Below are 16,827 nucleotides of genomic sequence, written 5' to 3'. Positions count from 1 at the left end.
TTGTGTAAGTTATGATAAATGTATATGAAATCTCTGTATGTATGCAAAATGTTTGCACACCAAAAATATGTGACCCAATTAACATTGTGTGTTGTCGTTACTGAAGATGAAGGCTTCCTACCTACATGAAACCCGCAGGCGTGTCCATGTCCAATACAGATCCCAACATCTATGTCAATCTGGGATTATATTGAATGTGTGTGTGTAATCTGCTGACGCGAGCACCCAAACTGCCGAGTTAGACAACATGGTTTTGCACATAAGTCACCTCTCCATGTGCACACAGGCCCATGGTGGTAAATGCGTGCGATCCTCGTCATGGCCTACTGTAGTCTGTAAAGTGCAGAGGGCCTGCTGCCTCACACACAGAGACTGTCTTGAATCAGATTGGCCCAACAGCCCAGCTTACTACGCTGCGCTACGAGTCACGCCACCCTACACAGCCCTGGGTGGAGCCTTCTCCGCCGTACTTTTACTGAACCCCGGTGACCCCTCACCTTCTGGACGGGCATCGGGCAGCTCCCAGCCTTTGGGTGCGGACGGCTGATGTCGGCGACAGCAGACACGTGAGGGGTGGTGGGCCGCTGAGAGTGACACCAGCACTCGGGTCGTCTTCCCACTGAGAGCGTCGGATTAAGATTTGGCGAAGACGTGTGCTGATTAATTTTATACTGAGGGTAACCGTGGGGACCTGATTGGCCGGATTAAAATAATCCGATTTTGATTACCGGTCGTTCAGATTTGGTGTACCTTTAATAAAGTCTGGCAGGTAAAAATATATCTGCCATGTTACGGCTAGAATTGTCAATGGGCATAAGAATACGCTTTTCCCCTGGTTTAGTATGGGGATTACACCTGAGTAGGTGCACACGAGTGTGTGTGTGTGTGTGTGTGGCTGGGTGTCTCCTCAATGGAGGGAATCTTGCTGACAGAGGAACAGCACCAATCCGGTGAATGTACAGCCAGAGGGCGGAGTCATCCTCACCTAGCATACAAATAGCATGATTACCAGCTTCCCAGGCATACGTCTCTATATGAGCCTCTGACCACACTAAACGGTAAGTTTCATCTCGTCGAGACACTTCTACTGGGCACTGTACATCTACGGGGGGGGGGGGGGGGGGGTGGTTTTGGAGTGCAGGGGTTTATACTCTGGTACCCAGCACCAGAACTGTGATTGTGTTGAACTCAAACTACAGGAGAGTTGGGCATCATTGTGTTAAGGAGTCTGTAAGGAGCTTTACTAAAGATCTCAATGGTTTTTGTGATGATTGAAGTAAATATGACTTCATGAGTATTACTGCTTAGAATGTTTAGTGTGTGGGAGTGTGAAGTGCTGAATTTCTAATATGCTGGATTAGGATTAAGACTCATCATTGGGGAAAGTGCTGATGAGACGTAAATAAGACCGGCAGACTGCCTCTGTGCCTGTCCAGCAGTGGGTGGGACCAGACCTCAGACACACTCAACCCTTCTCCAGGGGGCGAAACACAGAGTTACAGGTTTACTCCTGTCCTCGTGAAGCGCTCCACAGACGCCCCTCAACCTGAGAACTAAACATAATCCAGGAGGCTCGTCTGATGGAGTGTGTCTGATTAAGCATGTGCTGTGTACATGGATCAGATGGAGTGACATTTGAGATTTATCTCTAATGAACATCATGTTTGCTTCGCAGGTGACATCATGAGTCCTAAACACCCTGTTTACAAGAAGTTCTCCCGCGACAAGTCTGTAAGCATCAGACTGTTGTCCTGTTTGCATTTAGACACTGCTGTTGGGCTGCTGGTCGCCTGCTTCATGGCTGTAACGTAACGGCTCAACAGTCTCTGCCATGAGCTCGGTCACCTCGTTTCATCACACCCTGTTATGGGCCTCCTGCTTCCTGCTGTGTTCAGACTTGTGTTCATGGTGTCTTCTGCTGGGTTTGATCTGCTTCTGTTTCTGTGTGATGTCAAAGGTGGGTGTCTACATGGGGAGGCGGGACTTTGTGGACCACTGTGACACGGTCGATCCTGTTGGTAAGCTTGCCTGCCCGTCACAGATCCCCTGGTCTGACAGAAGTGAAGTGCAAACCTAGGACATTGACAACGACTGGATGATTAAACAAATTTTATACAGAATATACAAATGTTACAGTTTGGCTCATAGACCATAATGTATCCCTTCCTCTGCCATCTTACCTAAGCTGTTGTCTTCTGTTTGTAGTAGTTGGTTGACTCTCTAATTCTCCCTGTATATTTCTTGTGAATATGAATCAGATGGTGTGTTGCTGATCGATCCGGAGCAACTAAAAGGAAGGAAAGGTGGGAGAAGACGTTCATTATGATCCCTCAGGATGTTCTTACTCAGTTCCACTCCCTCCATCTGACTGTGTGTGTGTGTGTGTGTACGTGCATGTTCTCGTGTGTGTTTCTGTGTTTGTTGAATGTATCTGTGTGGCCCATCCTAGTCTACGTCATGTTGTCCTGCACGTTCCGTTACGGGCGGGACGACATGGATGTAATGGGGCTGGCGTTCCAGAGGGACGTGTTCCTGTGCACGAGGCAGGTTTACCCTCCACTGCAGGACCGGGAGCGTTGCATCCACACCCAGCTGCAGGAGAGGTTGCTGCACAAGCTTGGACACAATGCCCACCCCTTCTTCTTCGAGGTGGGCTAGTAACCGAACTCACACCCCCATTGGGTAGTGTCGCGTTTTCTGGGCCGCTACGGTAATGCTGGGTAATGTAGTCTAAATGTGGATAATGTGGATAATATTGGGCTGCTGCACTGCTAGGTCTCTTGCCCTCCCACTAGGGGTTCGTAAACATTTATTTTGGTGCGGTTCAGTTCCCAGATAACTTGCCGTGCTCTGTGGCCCTGCAACCAGCACCTACTGATGCAGGAAAGGTAAGAAAAACTAGAACCCCTCACATGCACATTTATCCTCACAGTAATAATAACATGTTCCTCACAGCATTATAGTGTCAGTACAGTAGCAAAACTGATGCACCAACATCTCAGTACTGACATCACAATTAAATGACTAACACACCAACATGACAGAAACATGCTCACATCACAGTACTGACACTGGCATGACAATACTAACAATGGCTGTATACATTATATATGATTCACATGGTGTGTGTGTGTGTGTGTGTGTGTGTGTGTGTGTGTGTGTGTGTGTGTGTGTGTGTGTGTGTGTGTGTGTGTGTGTGTGTAGCACTGTGCAGTGGAGTTTGAGGTGAAAGCATTCTGTGCTGAGAATCAGGATGAGAAAGCTCATAAGAGGTGAGAATTCCCACAGTTCTTGGGAGCCCTGCATGTTTTACAGTTTGACTACAGTTTGTCTCTCTCCCTCCCTCTCTCTCTCTCTCCCTGTCTCTCTCTCTCTCCCTGTCTCTCTCTCTCTCTCTCTCTCTCTCTCTCTCACCCTGTCTCTCTCTCTTTCTCTCTCTTTCTCTCTCTCTCTCTTTCTTTCTCTCTCTCTCTCTCTCTCTCTCTCTCTCTCTCTCTCCCTGTCTCTCTCTCAATTCAATTCAATTCAAGGTGCTTTATTGGCATGACAAATATTGCTTCATTTGTATTGCCAAAGCCTGAACACTTACAATACTAGTAACACTGAACACTTAGAATACTAGTAACACTAGATAAAAGTTGGGCTCACAACTCTAAACATTTTAAAATTGTTAAGGAGTAAACAACAGGTAAAATAAATATATACATAAACATAAATACATTTCCCTAATTAAATAAAATCAGAAGTTGAAATCAAATAATACATGCATCTCTCTCTCTCCCCGTCTCTCTCTCTCTCTCCCTGTCTCTCTCTCAATTCAATTCAATTCAATTCAATTCAAGGTGCTTTATTGGCATGACAAATATTGCTTCATTTGTATTGCCAAAGCCTGACCACTTACAATACTAGTAACACTGAACACTTACAATACTAGTAACACTAGATAAAAGTTGGGCTCACAACTCTAAACATTGCAAAATTGTTAAGGAGTAAACAACAGGTAAAATAAATATATACATAAACATAAATACATTTCCCTAATTAAATAAAATCAGAAGTTGAAATCAAATAATACATGCATCTCTCTCTCTCCCTCTCTCTCTCTCTCTCTCCTTGTCTCTCTCTCTCTCCTTGTCTCTCTCTCTCTAACCCTGTCTCTCTCTCCCTGTCTGTCTCTCTCTCTCCGTCTCTCTGTCTCTCTCTCTCTCCTGTAGGAGCTCGGTGCGTTTGGCTATCAGGAAGGTTCAGTATGCTCCTGAAAAGCAGGGCGTGGCTCCGTCCAACGAGACCACCTGTGAGTTTGTGATGTCAGACAAGCCGCTGCACATGCGGGTCACTCTGGAGAAAGAGGTGAGACTTCCTCTGTTGTTATGGTGACCGTTGACTTCAGAGTCCCGCTCCAACCCAAACACGGCCAATTTAACAAACACTAGACAAATTCAGAATGCTTGCCCTGTATTTCAAGTCTTGCCACTAGGTGGCGCTATTTCTATAGCATGACTTCTTTTGTGTTTTATCAGTTTCTGGAACCAGGACAAGCGTGTGTCATGCCACTAATGGCCAGTGATGTGTACAAAGCCCTTTGTTAATGAACCGCATTGTTAAAGTAGCTTAATTGGTGTGACTATTAGTGTGACACTAAGCCAATGAATTTCATTGTGTTTATACTATTCGTGAGTCTACAATCAGTTAATAAACCTACACAAACATTCATACACTCACACTCATTTGAACTTTTGTCATGTGAACAGCTAAATGAGTATTATTCCCATTCCTTAACAGCATCTTTCTGTTTTAATTTTCCTGAATATGAGTTAGTTTAGAAAAAAATGGATTTTTTTTCTGGTGGGTTTTTGGAAAGATATTTTACATAACCAGATGGGTGTAATACCGTAATTATCCACTAGCAGCTATATCCTGAGAACCTGAGGCGGGTCTTTTTCTTCAGAAGACCTCAGATCAAGTATTAGACGTGGATGGGATCTGAGCTCTGCAGGTGGGCCTGGTGCACACTGTGTCCAGTCTCACCAGTGTCGTGATGGCGCCCTCTGCAGGATGGCTTTTAGCATGTGTGATTTTCTAATCTCCAGACTTGCAAATCTTACAGCACCATTTCAAAATCTCTCTATCTCCTGTCTCTTTCTGGTTCTGCAGACATATTATCATGGGGAACCCATCAGTGTCACTGTGGACATTGATAACGGCTCCAATAAGGATGTGAAGAATATAACAGTCTCAGGTCACCAAGTCTCAGCTTGCACGCACGCACGCGCGCACACACACACACACACACACACACAAAAACACACACACACACACACATCATGCACAAACACACACATACTGTGCACACCATGCACACACACACAATCACCATGCAAACCATGGTGCTAATTAATGCTGATTATTGTATTTCTTATATTGTTCTATATCATGTATGTCTTACTTTGCCTATTAAATTTCCCTCTTACTCTCACTCCCTCTTTTCCTCTCTCACCTTTCTCTCTCTGTCTCTCTCTCTCACCTTTCTCTCTCTCTCACAGTGGAGCAGATAACGAATGTGGTCCTCTATTCCAACGATAAGTACGTCAAAACTGTGGCATATGAGGAAAGCACGTAAGTCACACACTTACACGCACACATTTAGGGCATCTAGGTCTCACACACACACACACACTGCAACTTTGCTCTTGTGCTGCTAACAGGTGACTAATGCATGTATTGGATTCTATGTATTAGTAAGTTTTGGGATAAGTAATGAAACATTTGCTGATAGAACAGAAATGCCACACACAGGTTATTACTGTTGAGTTCTAGACCACAGTAGAGTGATCAGACACACGTATAATGCCTTTATCATAGCATTGTTACTGATGTTATCGCTGCAGAGACACTGTGCCATCAGGAACCAGCCTAAAAAAAGTCTACACCCTCTGCCCCCTATTGGCTGATAACCGTGAGAGGCGTGGCTTGGCACTGGACGGGAAGCTGAAGCACGAGGACACAAATCTGGCCTCTTCTAGCATGTGAGATCACACCGCAGGGAATCCTGGGACATGTAGTACAGAGCAGCAGGACTGTGCTGGGGCTGTGTGACACCTGTGTGTGTTCACAGAGTCAAGGCGGACGTGTTAAAGGAGATTCTGGGTATGCTGGTGTCCTACAGAGTGGTGGTTAAAGCTGCTGCTTCTGGGTGAGTGTGTGTGTGTGTGTGTGTGTGTGTGTGTGTGTCCTCCCTTGTGAAGATATGCAGCACAATCATAGTGACCAGGTGGAGAGTAGAGGGATGACTTTGAGATGATGCATGTGTGAGAGAGGGTTTATACACACACACAAACAGACGGACACGCACATACAACATGTGACATGTTAAAATGTTACTGCGTGGTTTTAACATGTGATATGTGGTAATCTGCCTCTCTAATTTTGTTTTCACAGCTTGATTGGATCAAGGTAAGTGTGGGTTTTGTTTTACTTTACTTTGAAACTTTGAGCTTTGAAACTTTCGTATGGAATGTGTGTGTGTGTGTGTGTGTGTGTGTTTTCAGTGAGGTTGCTGTGGAGGTGCCCTTCTTACTCATGCACCCCAAGCCTGAAGGTGAGCCGACCAACCACGTTCATGACACGTTCATTTCCTGTTTCTCTTCTGCGGGCCGCGGAGAAGGCCGCCTTCTTAGAACTCCCGTTGACCTAGATCAAAACCTGAAAATGTTTAAACTAGAAATGTGAGGCAGTGAGTCCCAATGAGTATGAGATCTGTAGTCTGACCACATGAATCTACCTGACTTACTTTTTTTCATTATAAAATTCATTATAATTTTGAGAATTTTGAAATATATGAAATATATGAATTTTGTGTGAGAGACGACCTGAAAGAAACTCAGTAGTACAGTGCAGTAATGGCCTAGTGGTTAGGGAACTGATCTTGTGACCGGAGGGTCGTGGGTTCGATTCCCAGACTTGAGGCCATTACTGAGGTGCCCCTGAGCAAGGCCCTTAACCCTCAACTGCTCACTTGTATAAAAAATGAGATAAAAATGTAAGTCGCTCTGGATAAGGGCGTCTGCCAAATGCCATAAATGTAAATGTAAATGATTATAAGAGGGTCTCAGGATTGGACATTTGTTTAATAGGTTTTGTTTCTGCAGATTTGTAACATTTGGTTTGTCTAGCAAAAGAAACACTTAACAAAGCCTCAACAAAGAGACTCAGGCTCCTCATGTGGTCAAATCCTGACTCTCCTTCTATTTCCCCTTCTCTCCGTCCTCTGGGGCTTTACAGATAAAGACAGGTGAGCAGATCTTTCTCGAATGAAAAACACATCAAGGCGTTTTCTTCACTATGAGTCCTAAATAGTTCCCACCCTGTTGATCTTCATTCGTTTTAAGGAGCAGTGTGTACAGGAGGCAAACCTGTTTCCTGTCCGTGTGCGGCGTTCAGGGCTTGAGACGCAGAGGCGGGGCCTGGTCCGCCCTCTCCCCACCCACTCCCCCGCCCACTCTCCGCCCACTCCCCGTCCCACTCCCCCTTCCCCTCCTCCCCTGCACCGCTCTTCCCAGCCAGAACCGGCGCTTTTGTGTTGTTTCAGCCTCACGTTCCACTAGTGCGTCTCCCTTTCTCCGTCCCTTTCTCTGGCCGCCGTGGGAGACGCGTGCGGTCTCCTGTGTGCCATTCAGCACACTCTTGCCCTTTCACTGCGTTCTCCTGCCCTAAGCCCTAGACACCTTCCCCTAGGCCCTAGACGTCTTCCCCTAGGCCATGTGTTTGCCATGTAGGAGAGAATCGAGACGCAGAGCAACACAAGCGTCCTTTATGGGTGTCCTAGTTGTCTGAGTCTCCTTCAGTTTCTCTCTTTCCTTTTTGCCCTATCTGCCCCAGACTTTTCATCATATCTGCCCTAGTTAACAATGTATCTAATGGCTTCATTGTGTTTGTATGATTGTGTGTGTGTGTGTGTGTGTGTGTGTGTGTGTGTGTGTGTGTGTGTGTGTGTGTGTGTGTGTGTGTGTGTGTGTGTGTGTGTAGTGAGGCTGAGATGGATCTGGTCTTTGAGGACTTTAAGCGCTCCTGCCTGAGGGGCCTTATCGGCGATGACGACGACTCCCCTGCTGAACCATGAGTGACAGCTGGACAAGGACACACACACACACACACACACACACACTTTCACACTTGCAAATGTTCATCGGTGCTTCTTAAGGCTAAGATATACTTGCTGTTAACTACGCGTTCGCGTACGCATCATGGCTGCTTCGCGTATCCTGCGTCGGTTTGGCGCGTAGGTCTTGCACGTCCTCCAATAGTTAACGCGACGCGTACGCGAACGTTGTCTACGCAAACGCATGGGCAAACAGCAAGTATGTTTCCAGCCTTAGCCTCATAGCAGCATGCAGGGTACAGACTGGGACTCATGACCCAGCAGGGAGACTAGCAGTGGGTGGTTATAGGGCTGTAGTCTATAGTGCTGTAGTCTATAGGGCTGTAGTCTATAGTGCTGTAGTCTATAGTGCTGCCAGCCGGCGTCTAGGTGTAGCTGATGCAGGTGTATCTGGTGCAGCAGGTGTAGCTGTTTGACGGCTGACGCAGCGGGCCGGGCGAACAGGAGGGGCTGCGGGTGGAGGAATGTGGGTGAGGTGTTGTAGCACTTTGTGTTAAATAAAGCTAAAAAATAAAATAACTCAAATAACTAAGAGAATCTTCTGCTCAGCTTTCCCAATGTGCAGATAAGTGACTGTGTGTTTATGAATATGGATACAACATATAGGCACGTGTGCATATGTATGTACACTACCAGTCAAAAGTTTTAACACACCTGACTAAATGCATCTTTTTAATAATAATTTTAAAGACATTTTAATTAAATTTATTATGCTTAAATTTATGTAACAAATATATTTTGCAATTTTGTTATATATGAATTAATTCTCAACACACTTTTTAAATGTACCCTCAGCAAACAGTTTTATTTCAGAGCTTTACTTCCTCACTGTACAAGCGCTCTGCATGCGTGAGAACGTCTTCAGGACTGATGGAGAATCATCATAGCTGCTACTTCCTTATTTCATTGTGCAGTTTTGTTTCATGTTGCAATAAATCTTGTGGAAGGATTAGAGATTGTGCTTAATCCTCAAATTATAATGTAATAGAGTAATACGTAATAGAAATACATGTAATAGAATAATATTGTAATGAGAAAAAGATATTTATATGGTATTGGAATAAACTGTGCAGCCCCATGACTGTGCAAACCCCTGTGTGTGTGGCCCCATGTCACAGTGTACTAGCACACAAGGTGCTCTGTGAGATCCCTTTTGAATAAACCACTGCAAATAAGACTGCACAAAACACGCACACCTGACTAAAACATACAGCTTCTCCAGAGGTGTCAATTCCAGGTTCAGAAAGTAAAAGTCCTCACCAGGATTTTGCTCAAGCTTGCTAGATTTTCTAATTAGTGCAATCCAGGTAAAATTAGTGGAATCAACACAATCCAGGAAGCCTGAGCAAAATCCTGGTAAGGACTTTTACTTTCTGAACCTTGAATTGACACCTCGGAGCTTCTCATACACCCCCCGTCCTCCCCCGACACACCAACGCAGACCCATATTTCCACCCACGTCCCCTGAGTCATTTGGAGAAATTCCCTAAAGTGACGTGCCTGTGGTGCTTTAAACGTTTGCAGCTGAACACACTTCCACCAGGGACCTAATCTCCGTCCTCATCTACAGCCAATGGAGCGAGGACACGCCGGGTTATAATACATCTAATCAGATTACAGCGTACCCTCGATGCGAAGCACACCCACCCATAAAGTAGAGCAGGCTACAGGTGTGGTCCCGGCCTCCTCCCAGCCTGCACACAGATGGTTCATATAAATGCTCCCTGTAGGCCTTGGGAAGGCTTCTTAATTAAGTGCTTCTTTAAGGAAACTGCAGCTTTTTTCATTCACTACAGCATCACAAGAAAAATGTACATTATAATCGATAAAATGTAGGATCTTGCTTGTTTAGTCAAAAATAATTTTATAAATATACAAGTATATTCATTGCAGTTCTGTTCACCATCATTACTCACACTTTGTACAGTATACTGTTTTACATAAACGGTGGTGAATTGGTTTCCTATTGATTAGATTTCATAAAGACTTCAGAACTATTTTATTAAATGCATGCTTTTAATCGAATCTACTGTGAGGTGAAACAGGTATAGCATTTATAATGTTATCAGTCTATTAGAAACTATAAACATTTACCTACATTCTTAATTCCTGATTCTCTTTCATTCCCCACTGAAGTTATGGCTTTTCATTGGATATTCAACTGAATTTTTTTTTTATAATTTTTTTTTTTATATATAATTTTTTGCCCAAATTAAATTCTAATCCCATTTTGGATCATATGAAGTTTTAAATCATATGAAACTGGTCTCAACCTTCAAGGTGTTTACCCATTTACCCTTCAAGGTGTTACAGTTTAAAGATTAAGGCTCAGGGTTTAGGATACATAACTGAGACTATGAGGAGGCTTACGTTTGGCACCCCGAGTGATTTTCAGAGTTTAGTCACCCCAGCTGTAGTCGCCCTTATGTTCGGGTGGGATGTAATCTCTGCTCCATAACAAATCGCAGTTGTCTGGGTTGAGCAGGTACCCGGTGAAGGTGCTGCTCGCCTCGCTTGAGGTGTACATGCCGTTGTTGCTGAGGTCTTTCACCTGCAGCCACACCCAGTCACCCATACTCAGGTGTAGCACCACCTCCTGGGAGGTGGTGCCCAAGTCCGCGATTTCGGTGGTCTTCACGACGGGCTGGAAGTTCCAGAATAGGCCGACCTTGAGGGGTCGCCCGGAGACGATGAGGTTGTAGCTGAAGACGTAGGTGCCGTTGACGGGGGCGGTGTAGACACCTGATGTGGGGTTGTAGTGCTGCTGCAGGTTATATATGACTTTCGCGAACACCACTGGCTGGTTGGGTAGTGGCCAGGATGTGGTCAGTGCAGCAGAGAATGCTGATTGGACGATGGAGCTGCAGGGGCCGGGTATTCCCATTTCACCCATTTCTCCCTGTTCCCCCTTCTGCCCCTTCTCCCCCACAATGCCCTGCAGACCGGTCAATCCCACGTCCCCCTTGTTGCCCTTCGCCCCTTCAGGCCCAGTGTCCCCCTTGGTTCCATTGTGGCAATTGCATTTGCCTTCTGTGCCTGGGTCACCTTTCTGACCCACAATGCCCGGAAAGCCAGGAGCTCCAGCCACACCCGGGTCACCCTTCATCCCTCTGGCACCCGTTTGTCCGTTTGGCCCAGGTAATCCAGGTGGACCCACAGGACCAGGCAGGCCTGGGTCACCCGGTGGACCCTGAACGGGATCACAGCCCTGTTGGCACTGGCCGGCGTCTCCTTTGGGTCCTGGGTCGCCTATCGGTCCATTCACGCCTGGGTCCCCCTTTTCACCTGAAACACACACAGCCACACTCTGACAAAATATGATATGTCCTAGTTTCTTGTTCAAGAGTCTTTTTAGCACTGCTGTGTTTTTGTAAACCTTTTAAGTGGCAGTGTGGCAAGTCAAGCCAGGAAGTATATTAAGTATAGCACTTAACATGAGCTTCGTGTGTTTTCCTTTAACAACAAGAAAGCAAAAACATTCTACAGTGAATAACTGAACGTGTATCAGGTTGGCGTGGAGTCCCACTGCCAGCTGTAGGGGTGTTGAGCACTTCTGTGTGATGAACTATCTAGTAGTGGAATTACTGTTTGCACTGACCTTTAATTCCATGTTCCCCTTTGTAGCCCATGGGCCCCATTATTCCGAAATCTCCTTTCTCTCCATTGTCACCTTTCTCACCTGTTCGGGTGGGGGTGGGCGGAGGGGTAATTAGAGGTCTTAGCTTTCTCCATCACTTCTGCAAACTCCACCACACACGTGCACTCTTATACGTGTAGGTCGGCGTGGAAGTGCACACACCCACACATGTGCACAAGTGTTTCATTAAAGCGACGGGAGTCCAGGGATCCACTCTTACCCTTTATTCCCGGCATGCCAGTAAATCCTGGTGGCCCACGCAAACCCGTCTGGCCTCGTGGTCCTGAAACACCTGGATTTCCTGTTATTAACATGCACACACGCACATGCATGAAACAAATACATGCATCAACATTCTGGACTCGGAGTCAGAGGTGCGGCGTGATTTCCTAGTGCCAGTGTGAGCTGGAATCGTCTGGGTACCAGGAACTTCTACAGGGCTGATTAGTTACTTCACTGTGGAACTGAATACAGTGGCACCTGGCTGGTTATGATTGCTACTGCACGTGTCTTAGCGAAAATCTGCCGTTTCTGAAAAATGTAATTCACTCTTTCAGGAAATGTCTGTATGTACTGTAATCGCATGGCTAAATGGGAAAGTCATATAAAGCCTCTGCATATGTGTGCTTGGGAAGATGGGGTGTACCTGGGAGTCCACGGTCTCCCCTGTCTCCTTTCTCCCCCTTGTTGCTGGAGCAGGTAGAGCACATACAGAACCAGGGCACCTCGTTGATGGGAGACTGCAGAAGCAGTTGGCACTGTGACATGTCGGGCAGCGCCCCCGGTGGGCCCGGTGGCTCCAGAGTGCTGGAATTGGTGGGTGGGGTTACCAACGATACACAGCTGACGCATACAAAGCAGAGCGCTAACCCAAAAGCGCTCCGCATAATCTAGAACAGAGGAGGGATGGAACGGGTCAGAAGGGCTTGGTGGGCTGGCGTTTGCAGCCATTTCCCATAATGCTCTTCCATTTCCCATACTGCTCTGAAATTTCCCCCAATGTCTGACCATCCACTAGCTGAGACTGGCATTGTGACCACAATGATGACTTCTCCTCAACCTACAGGTTTTGTGATGGTTCCAAACTGTTTCTTCAAGACGAGAAAAATCTTTGCAGATTTTTTAAAGAATGAAAACAAATAACAACAAAACAGTTAGTTGATCCCATGGTGTAGAAATAAAAAGGTTGCGTTGATGAGTACATTCAGCACAGTGTCCTCAGTGCGTTCTGACAGCAGGACAGCAGCCTGGTATGTGCTCGAGTCCAAGAGAGTGATCACCCTAGCGGATGGAGAGGACGGGCCAAACCCAAGACACCAAAACCCAGTTCAGTGGTACCTCGCCGGGTCAGTATTGGGCCAATAGTACCATGCCAACTCACAGCTCACCTCTGAAACATTTACAATTAAACATTTAACAAGTCCAGAAATGCCAAGACACAATCCCCTCCCCCCAAAACTCACTTATGCCCTTTACTAATCACTCAGTAACTCAGTCACTTAGAGATCAGTGCAAACTACATTCCTACAGCCAACATCTCCTATGCACGGTCATGTCCCAAACCCTCACCTTCTACCCTATTGCCCCTTGACCTCACGACCCCAAACCACTGCCCTCTTCTGCCTCTACCTCATAACACCACCCCCTACCCTCTATCCCATCACTCCATGCCCCCATGACCCTAACCCTCCACCCCCATACGAGTCCAGACTCGTTAGCAGTACTGTCACCACTCACCGCCTTCCAGTCGTGAAGCATCCTCCCCAGCAGAAGGTCAATCGGACGGCCCCGGCTGGCCGCCCTTATAGCCTGGAGCGCGGCCACGCCCAGGTGACGTGAGGCTGGGTGTTTGTAGCAGCTGCTAGGCCCTCCGTGTTCAGCGACCTCATTCTCAGTGGGCACAGGAAGCTCATACAGCCTCGGCACACTGATGGAGGTATGTAATGGGAGAGATACTGTGGTCCAGTGGACAGCGGTTCCTCTGGGAGCCAGTGTCCTCTGCTTCACACACACACACACACATACAGCGCTTGCACAAAGCCAGACTGCCCTGGCTTCCCCAGTGGCCGACCCTGTTTCCAGGGCCCTGCTCTGCTTAGCGCTGGGCATTATGTCCCCTGCTGCTTTATCTTGCAGCTGTCCCACGCAGATCCATTACCCAGCATGCCCTGCGGACCTGTGCTCCACATGCCCTCCTGGCTACAGTTACATCCTCATCATTCTGGCTGCAGGGTTTTGTTTCATCACAGAACTTCCCAGTCCACAGAGGGCTATGTTCTACATCACTCACACACACACACACACACACACACACACACACTCGAGGCTACACACATTTTCATTCTCATTATCACACACATACACAAACACTCTAGGCTACACACACATTCACTCTCATTATCTCTCTCTCTCTCTCACACACACACACACACACACACACACACACACACACTCTAGGCTACTCACATATTCACTCTCATTATCACACACTCAAGCCTATAAACATTCATTCTCATCACACACACATACACAAGCACTGTAGGCTACATATATAGTCACTCTCATTATCACACACACATAAACACTCTAGGCTACACACATAAACAAACACATATTACTTAATCTTCACTGAACAGATGTGGACATGAGGTTATTAATTATTCATATATAATTACTGTGTAAGTAGCACATTAGTCAGGCTCATACAGAACAGTTGTGCAGATCAAGAGTTTACTTCAGTTTAAAATTGTCTGATCTACAATTATCTTTATCCTGTGACATTGCTTTTCTGTCTCATCACATTTAGGTCTGATTATTAACCTGCGAGATTAGCATACAGTGTAATATAGGCCTACTGCATGCTGCAATCTAGTGGGTATTTTATTTGTTCAAATTAACGGACATTATTTAAACACTCAAGAAATTCTTCCTGCTGCACTATGCATAATGTGTTGGTAACACACTCGTGAATCTACGTGCAAAAATATGTATCACTCAGACACTCAGGCCCTACGAACAACATTCCCCTGTTGTTTCAGGTATTATTTTAATATTGTCTTACTAGTCATACATTCTGTTTTTGAGGGAAAAAATCTTAAATTTAAGTGTTTTAAACAACAACAAAACGTCTGATCTAAGACGATGACTGTCCTGTATTGGACCGAACCGCTGGGATATAATGGTCCTTTCTTCCGTTCCCAGAACGTTTTTTTCATTTATTAGACTTTATTTATTTATATTCGATTATTAAACCACATTAAACAAACGGTGTTAGTTAACCCTTTTAGCCTCAACATAAATAGTAAGATCACTTAATTCTTTCGATGCTGATTTATGGTTTTTCTAACGAGTTTTGTCACGTTGTAAAGCTTCGGTACCGTTTTAAGATCTTTGTCCACACAAGGGGCGCTGGCGGCCCCAGACACGCGGCTGCAGTACCCTCCTCTGACCGATACGGGGCGCAGCGCGCTCCACTACTGTAACACGTCAAGTAGCCCGGGGGCATATTGTAAGGATGGCGGCGGCGGTCGGTGCCGAGGCCGGCGCTAGATGCCTGGAAGAGTCTTCGGATAGTGAACCCGAGCAGGAGCACGGCTCTCCCCAAAAACTAATCCGCAAAGTGTCGACGTCGGGGCAGATCCGGAGCAAGGTAGGAGGACGTTTCCCGCCTCGGTGGAGCGGGCGGAGGTGCGGGGGGTTTAGGGGGGGACGGACACTGACCACCGTGCAGCCGCGGTCTTCTCTCCCGGCTCGGCCAGAAGCCGCGATGTTTCCTGTGGAATTCGGGCCCCCCGAGCCGCCGGCAGCGCGGCGGTGGCTGGGTCCGCGAGTCGTGTGCGGTCTTAACGGATAACGGTACCGCAGCGAGCCCGAAACTCCGGCGAGCTTCTCTGTTTTCTCCCCCCACGACACAAACCCGAGCGCTCCGCGTTCACTCGCCCCACGTCTACGTTTGAGCCTTATAAACCCATGTAGATGTTTTGGGTTTTTTTGCAAATGAATGCAAAAACGATTAAACGAGAGTTAAAACGAGTTATAACCCGGTTCGAATCGCCGAACTTTGCACAAACGTGTCTCATAACGTGCAGGACGGCTGTAAAACGTGTGAAGTGTGTCGTTCAGAAACGTTAGACGGGTCTGTGTGTGAACTCGGTTCTGTAGTCACACATGGGCTGTTTCATTCGCCAAAGCTTGAGATGAGCCGTGATTTTACTGTGTGTGTGTGTGTGTGTGTGTGTGTGCGTGTGCGCGCGTGCACGTGAGAAAGAGAGAAACAGACCGAGTAAAGGTCATTATTTTTGTTCAGTCAGAGTGCAACCATTTGAGGATGAGATGAAAGGGTCAGTTCTAAAGGCTTGTGAGTGAGAGAAAAGCTGTGCGTGTGTGTTGTGTGTGTGAGGCGTGCACGGATGGACTACGGGTACAGAATATTAGTCTGGAAGTCTAAAATTGTAAAACTGACTTCTTGTGAATGTTTTGGAGATACAGTATCTCTCTCTCTCTCTCTCTCTCTCTCTCTCTCTCTCTCTCTCTCAGTAAAACACACACAGAAAGGGGGGGGGCAGGAGTGTGCAGAGTGCTATCACACTACCATTCAGTTTTATGATCAGATCTGCAATGTGCAGACGTATCACACTACCATTCACTTTTATTATCAGACTTGCAGTGTGTAGAAATATGACAGTACCATTCACTTTAATCAGACCTGCAGTGTGCACACGAACACATACCATTCAGCTTCACGCATTCCAGATCACTGCACGCTGCACTCCGTCCCAACCGCACGGCAGAAAAAAAAAGTGTGTGCATGTGTGTATGTGCAAGCAGACCAGGTCAAGTTTCCTGTATGAGAATGACTAGTCTGTGCGCACAGTGAAAGTCGGTCTGCCTGTGTGCGTGTGTGTGTGTGTGTGCGACAGAGAGAGAGACAGAGAGCGTGCTGATGATTCTGTGGTAATTAAACCGCATGTTCAAGCTTAAGAAGACACTGAAGCTCTTTGAACAGCTTTGTCATGTTTACTGTCAGCGGAAA

General features: G+C 46.5%; 3 protein-coding genes across 6 annotated transcripts in view; 2 read left to right on the top strand and 1 right to left on the bottom strand.

Moving 5' to 3' along the window:
* The first annotated feature begins 123 nt into the window (after window positions 1-123).
* On the top strand, window positions 124-9,218 carry sagb (S-antigen; retina and pineal gland (arrestin) b). Of its 3 annotated transcripts, XM_076976663.1 has the most exons (16): window positions 124-1,058; window positions 1,676-1,731; window positions 1,958-2,018; window positions 2,259-2,303; window positions 2,450-2,649; window positions 2,829-2,888; window positions 3,205-3,272; window positions 4,215-4,350; window positions 5,155-5,239; window positions 5,544-5,616; window positions 5,889-6,026; window positions 6,116-6,193; window positions 6,439-6,453; window positions 6,549-6,598; window positions 7,173-7,291; window positions 8,026-9,218. In XM_076976663.1, exons 2-15 carry the CDS (start codon window positions 1,684-1,686, stop codon window positions 7,283-7,285), a joined length of 1,170 nt encoding a protein of 389 aa, XP_076832778.1. In that variant the 5' UTR covers window positions 124-1,058; window positions 1,676-1,683; the 3' UTR covers window positions 7,286-7,291; window positions 8,026-9,218. The 3 variants fall into 3 exon arrangements, with proteins under 3 accessions (XP_076832778.1, XP_076832779.1, XP_076832780.1); XM_076976664.1 differs by lacking the exons at window positions 124-1,058; window positions 7,173-7,291 and having other exon boundaries at window positions 1,145-1,731; window positions 8,026-9,214; XM_076976665.1 differs by lacking the exons at window positions 124-1,058; window positions 8,026-9,218 and having other exon boundaries at window positions 1,145-1,731; window positions 7,149-7,290.
* On the bottom strand, window positions 9,219-15,320 carry LOC143477821 (uncharacterized). Of its 2 annotated transcripts, XM_076976662.1 has the most exons (6): window positions 13,533-13,647; window positions 12,776-12,904; window positions 12,442-12,685; window positions 12,016-12,096; window positions 11,757-11,837; window positions 9,219-11,443 (listed from the first exon to the last, which is right to left on the bottom strand). In XM_076976662.1, the coding sequence occupies exons 2-6, from the start codon at window positions 12,824-12,826 to the stop codon at window positions 10,557-10,559; spliced, it is 1,344 nt and encodes a 447-aa protein (XP_076832777.1). In that variant the 5' UTR covers window positions 12,827-12,904; window positions 13,533-13,647; the 3' UTR covers window positions 9,219-10,556. The 2 variants fall into 2 exon arrangements, with proteins under 2 accessions (XP_076832777.1, XP_076832776.1); XM_076976661.1 differs by lacking the exon at window positions 12,776-12,904 and having other exon boundaries at window positions 13,533-15,320.
* dgkd (diacylglycerol kinase delta) overlaps window positions 15,287-16,827 on the top strand; it is a 33,332-nt gene continuing 31,791 nt past the window's right edge. The window contains exon 1 of the mRNA XM_076976653.1: window positions 15,287-15,444. Coding sequence (XP_076832768.1) covers window positions 15,310-15,444 — 135 coding nt within the window. The 5' untranslated portion in view covers window positions 15,287-15,309. The remainder of the gene's footprint in view (window positions 15,445-16,827) is intronic.

Source organism: Brachyhypopomus gauderio, chromosome 16 (assembly GCF_052324685.1).
Source record: "Brachyhypopomus gauderio isolate BG-103 chromosome 16, BGAUD_0.2, whole genome shotgun sequence".
Taxonomy (NCBI): Eukaryota; Metazoa; Chordata; class Actinopteri; order Gymnotiformes; family Hypopomidae; genus Brachyhypopomus; species Brachyhypopomus gauderio.
This window is presented reverse-complemented; position numbering and strand designations above follow the sequence as displayed.

Bases quoted from the DNA above. Each gene is read 5' to 3' on its own strand.
- sagb (XM_076976663.1), top strand. From the start codon at position 1,684: ATGAGTCCTAAACACCCTGTTTACAAGAAGTTCTCCCGCGACAAGTCT. The intron at 3,273-4,214 runs GTGAGAATTCCC...TCTCTCCTGTAG, and splicing joins GATGAGAAAGCTCATAAGAG to GAGCTCGGTGCGTTTGGCTA. The intron at 5,617-5,888 runs GTAAGTCACACA...TTATCGCTGCAG, and splicing joins GTGGCATATGAGGAAAGCAC to AGACACTGTGCCATCAGGAA.
- LOC143477821 (XM_076976661.1), bottom strand. From the start codon at position 13,904: ATGCCCAGCGCTAAGCAGAGCAGGGCCCTGGAAACAGGGTCGGCCACT. The intron at 12,097-12,441 runs GTACACCCCATC...TGTTAATAACAG, and splicing joins GGGAGACCGTGGACTCCCAG to GAAATCCAGGTGTTTCAGGA. The intron at 11,838-12,015 runs GTAAGAGTGGAT...CCACCCGAACAG, and splicing joins TGGCATGCCGGGAATAAAGG to GTGAGAAAGGTGACAATGGA.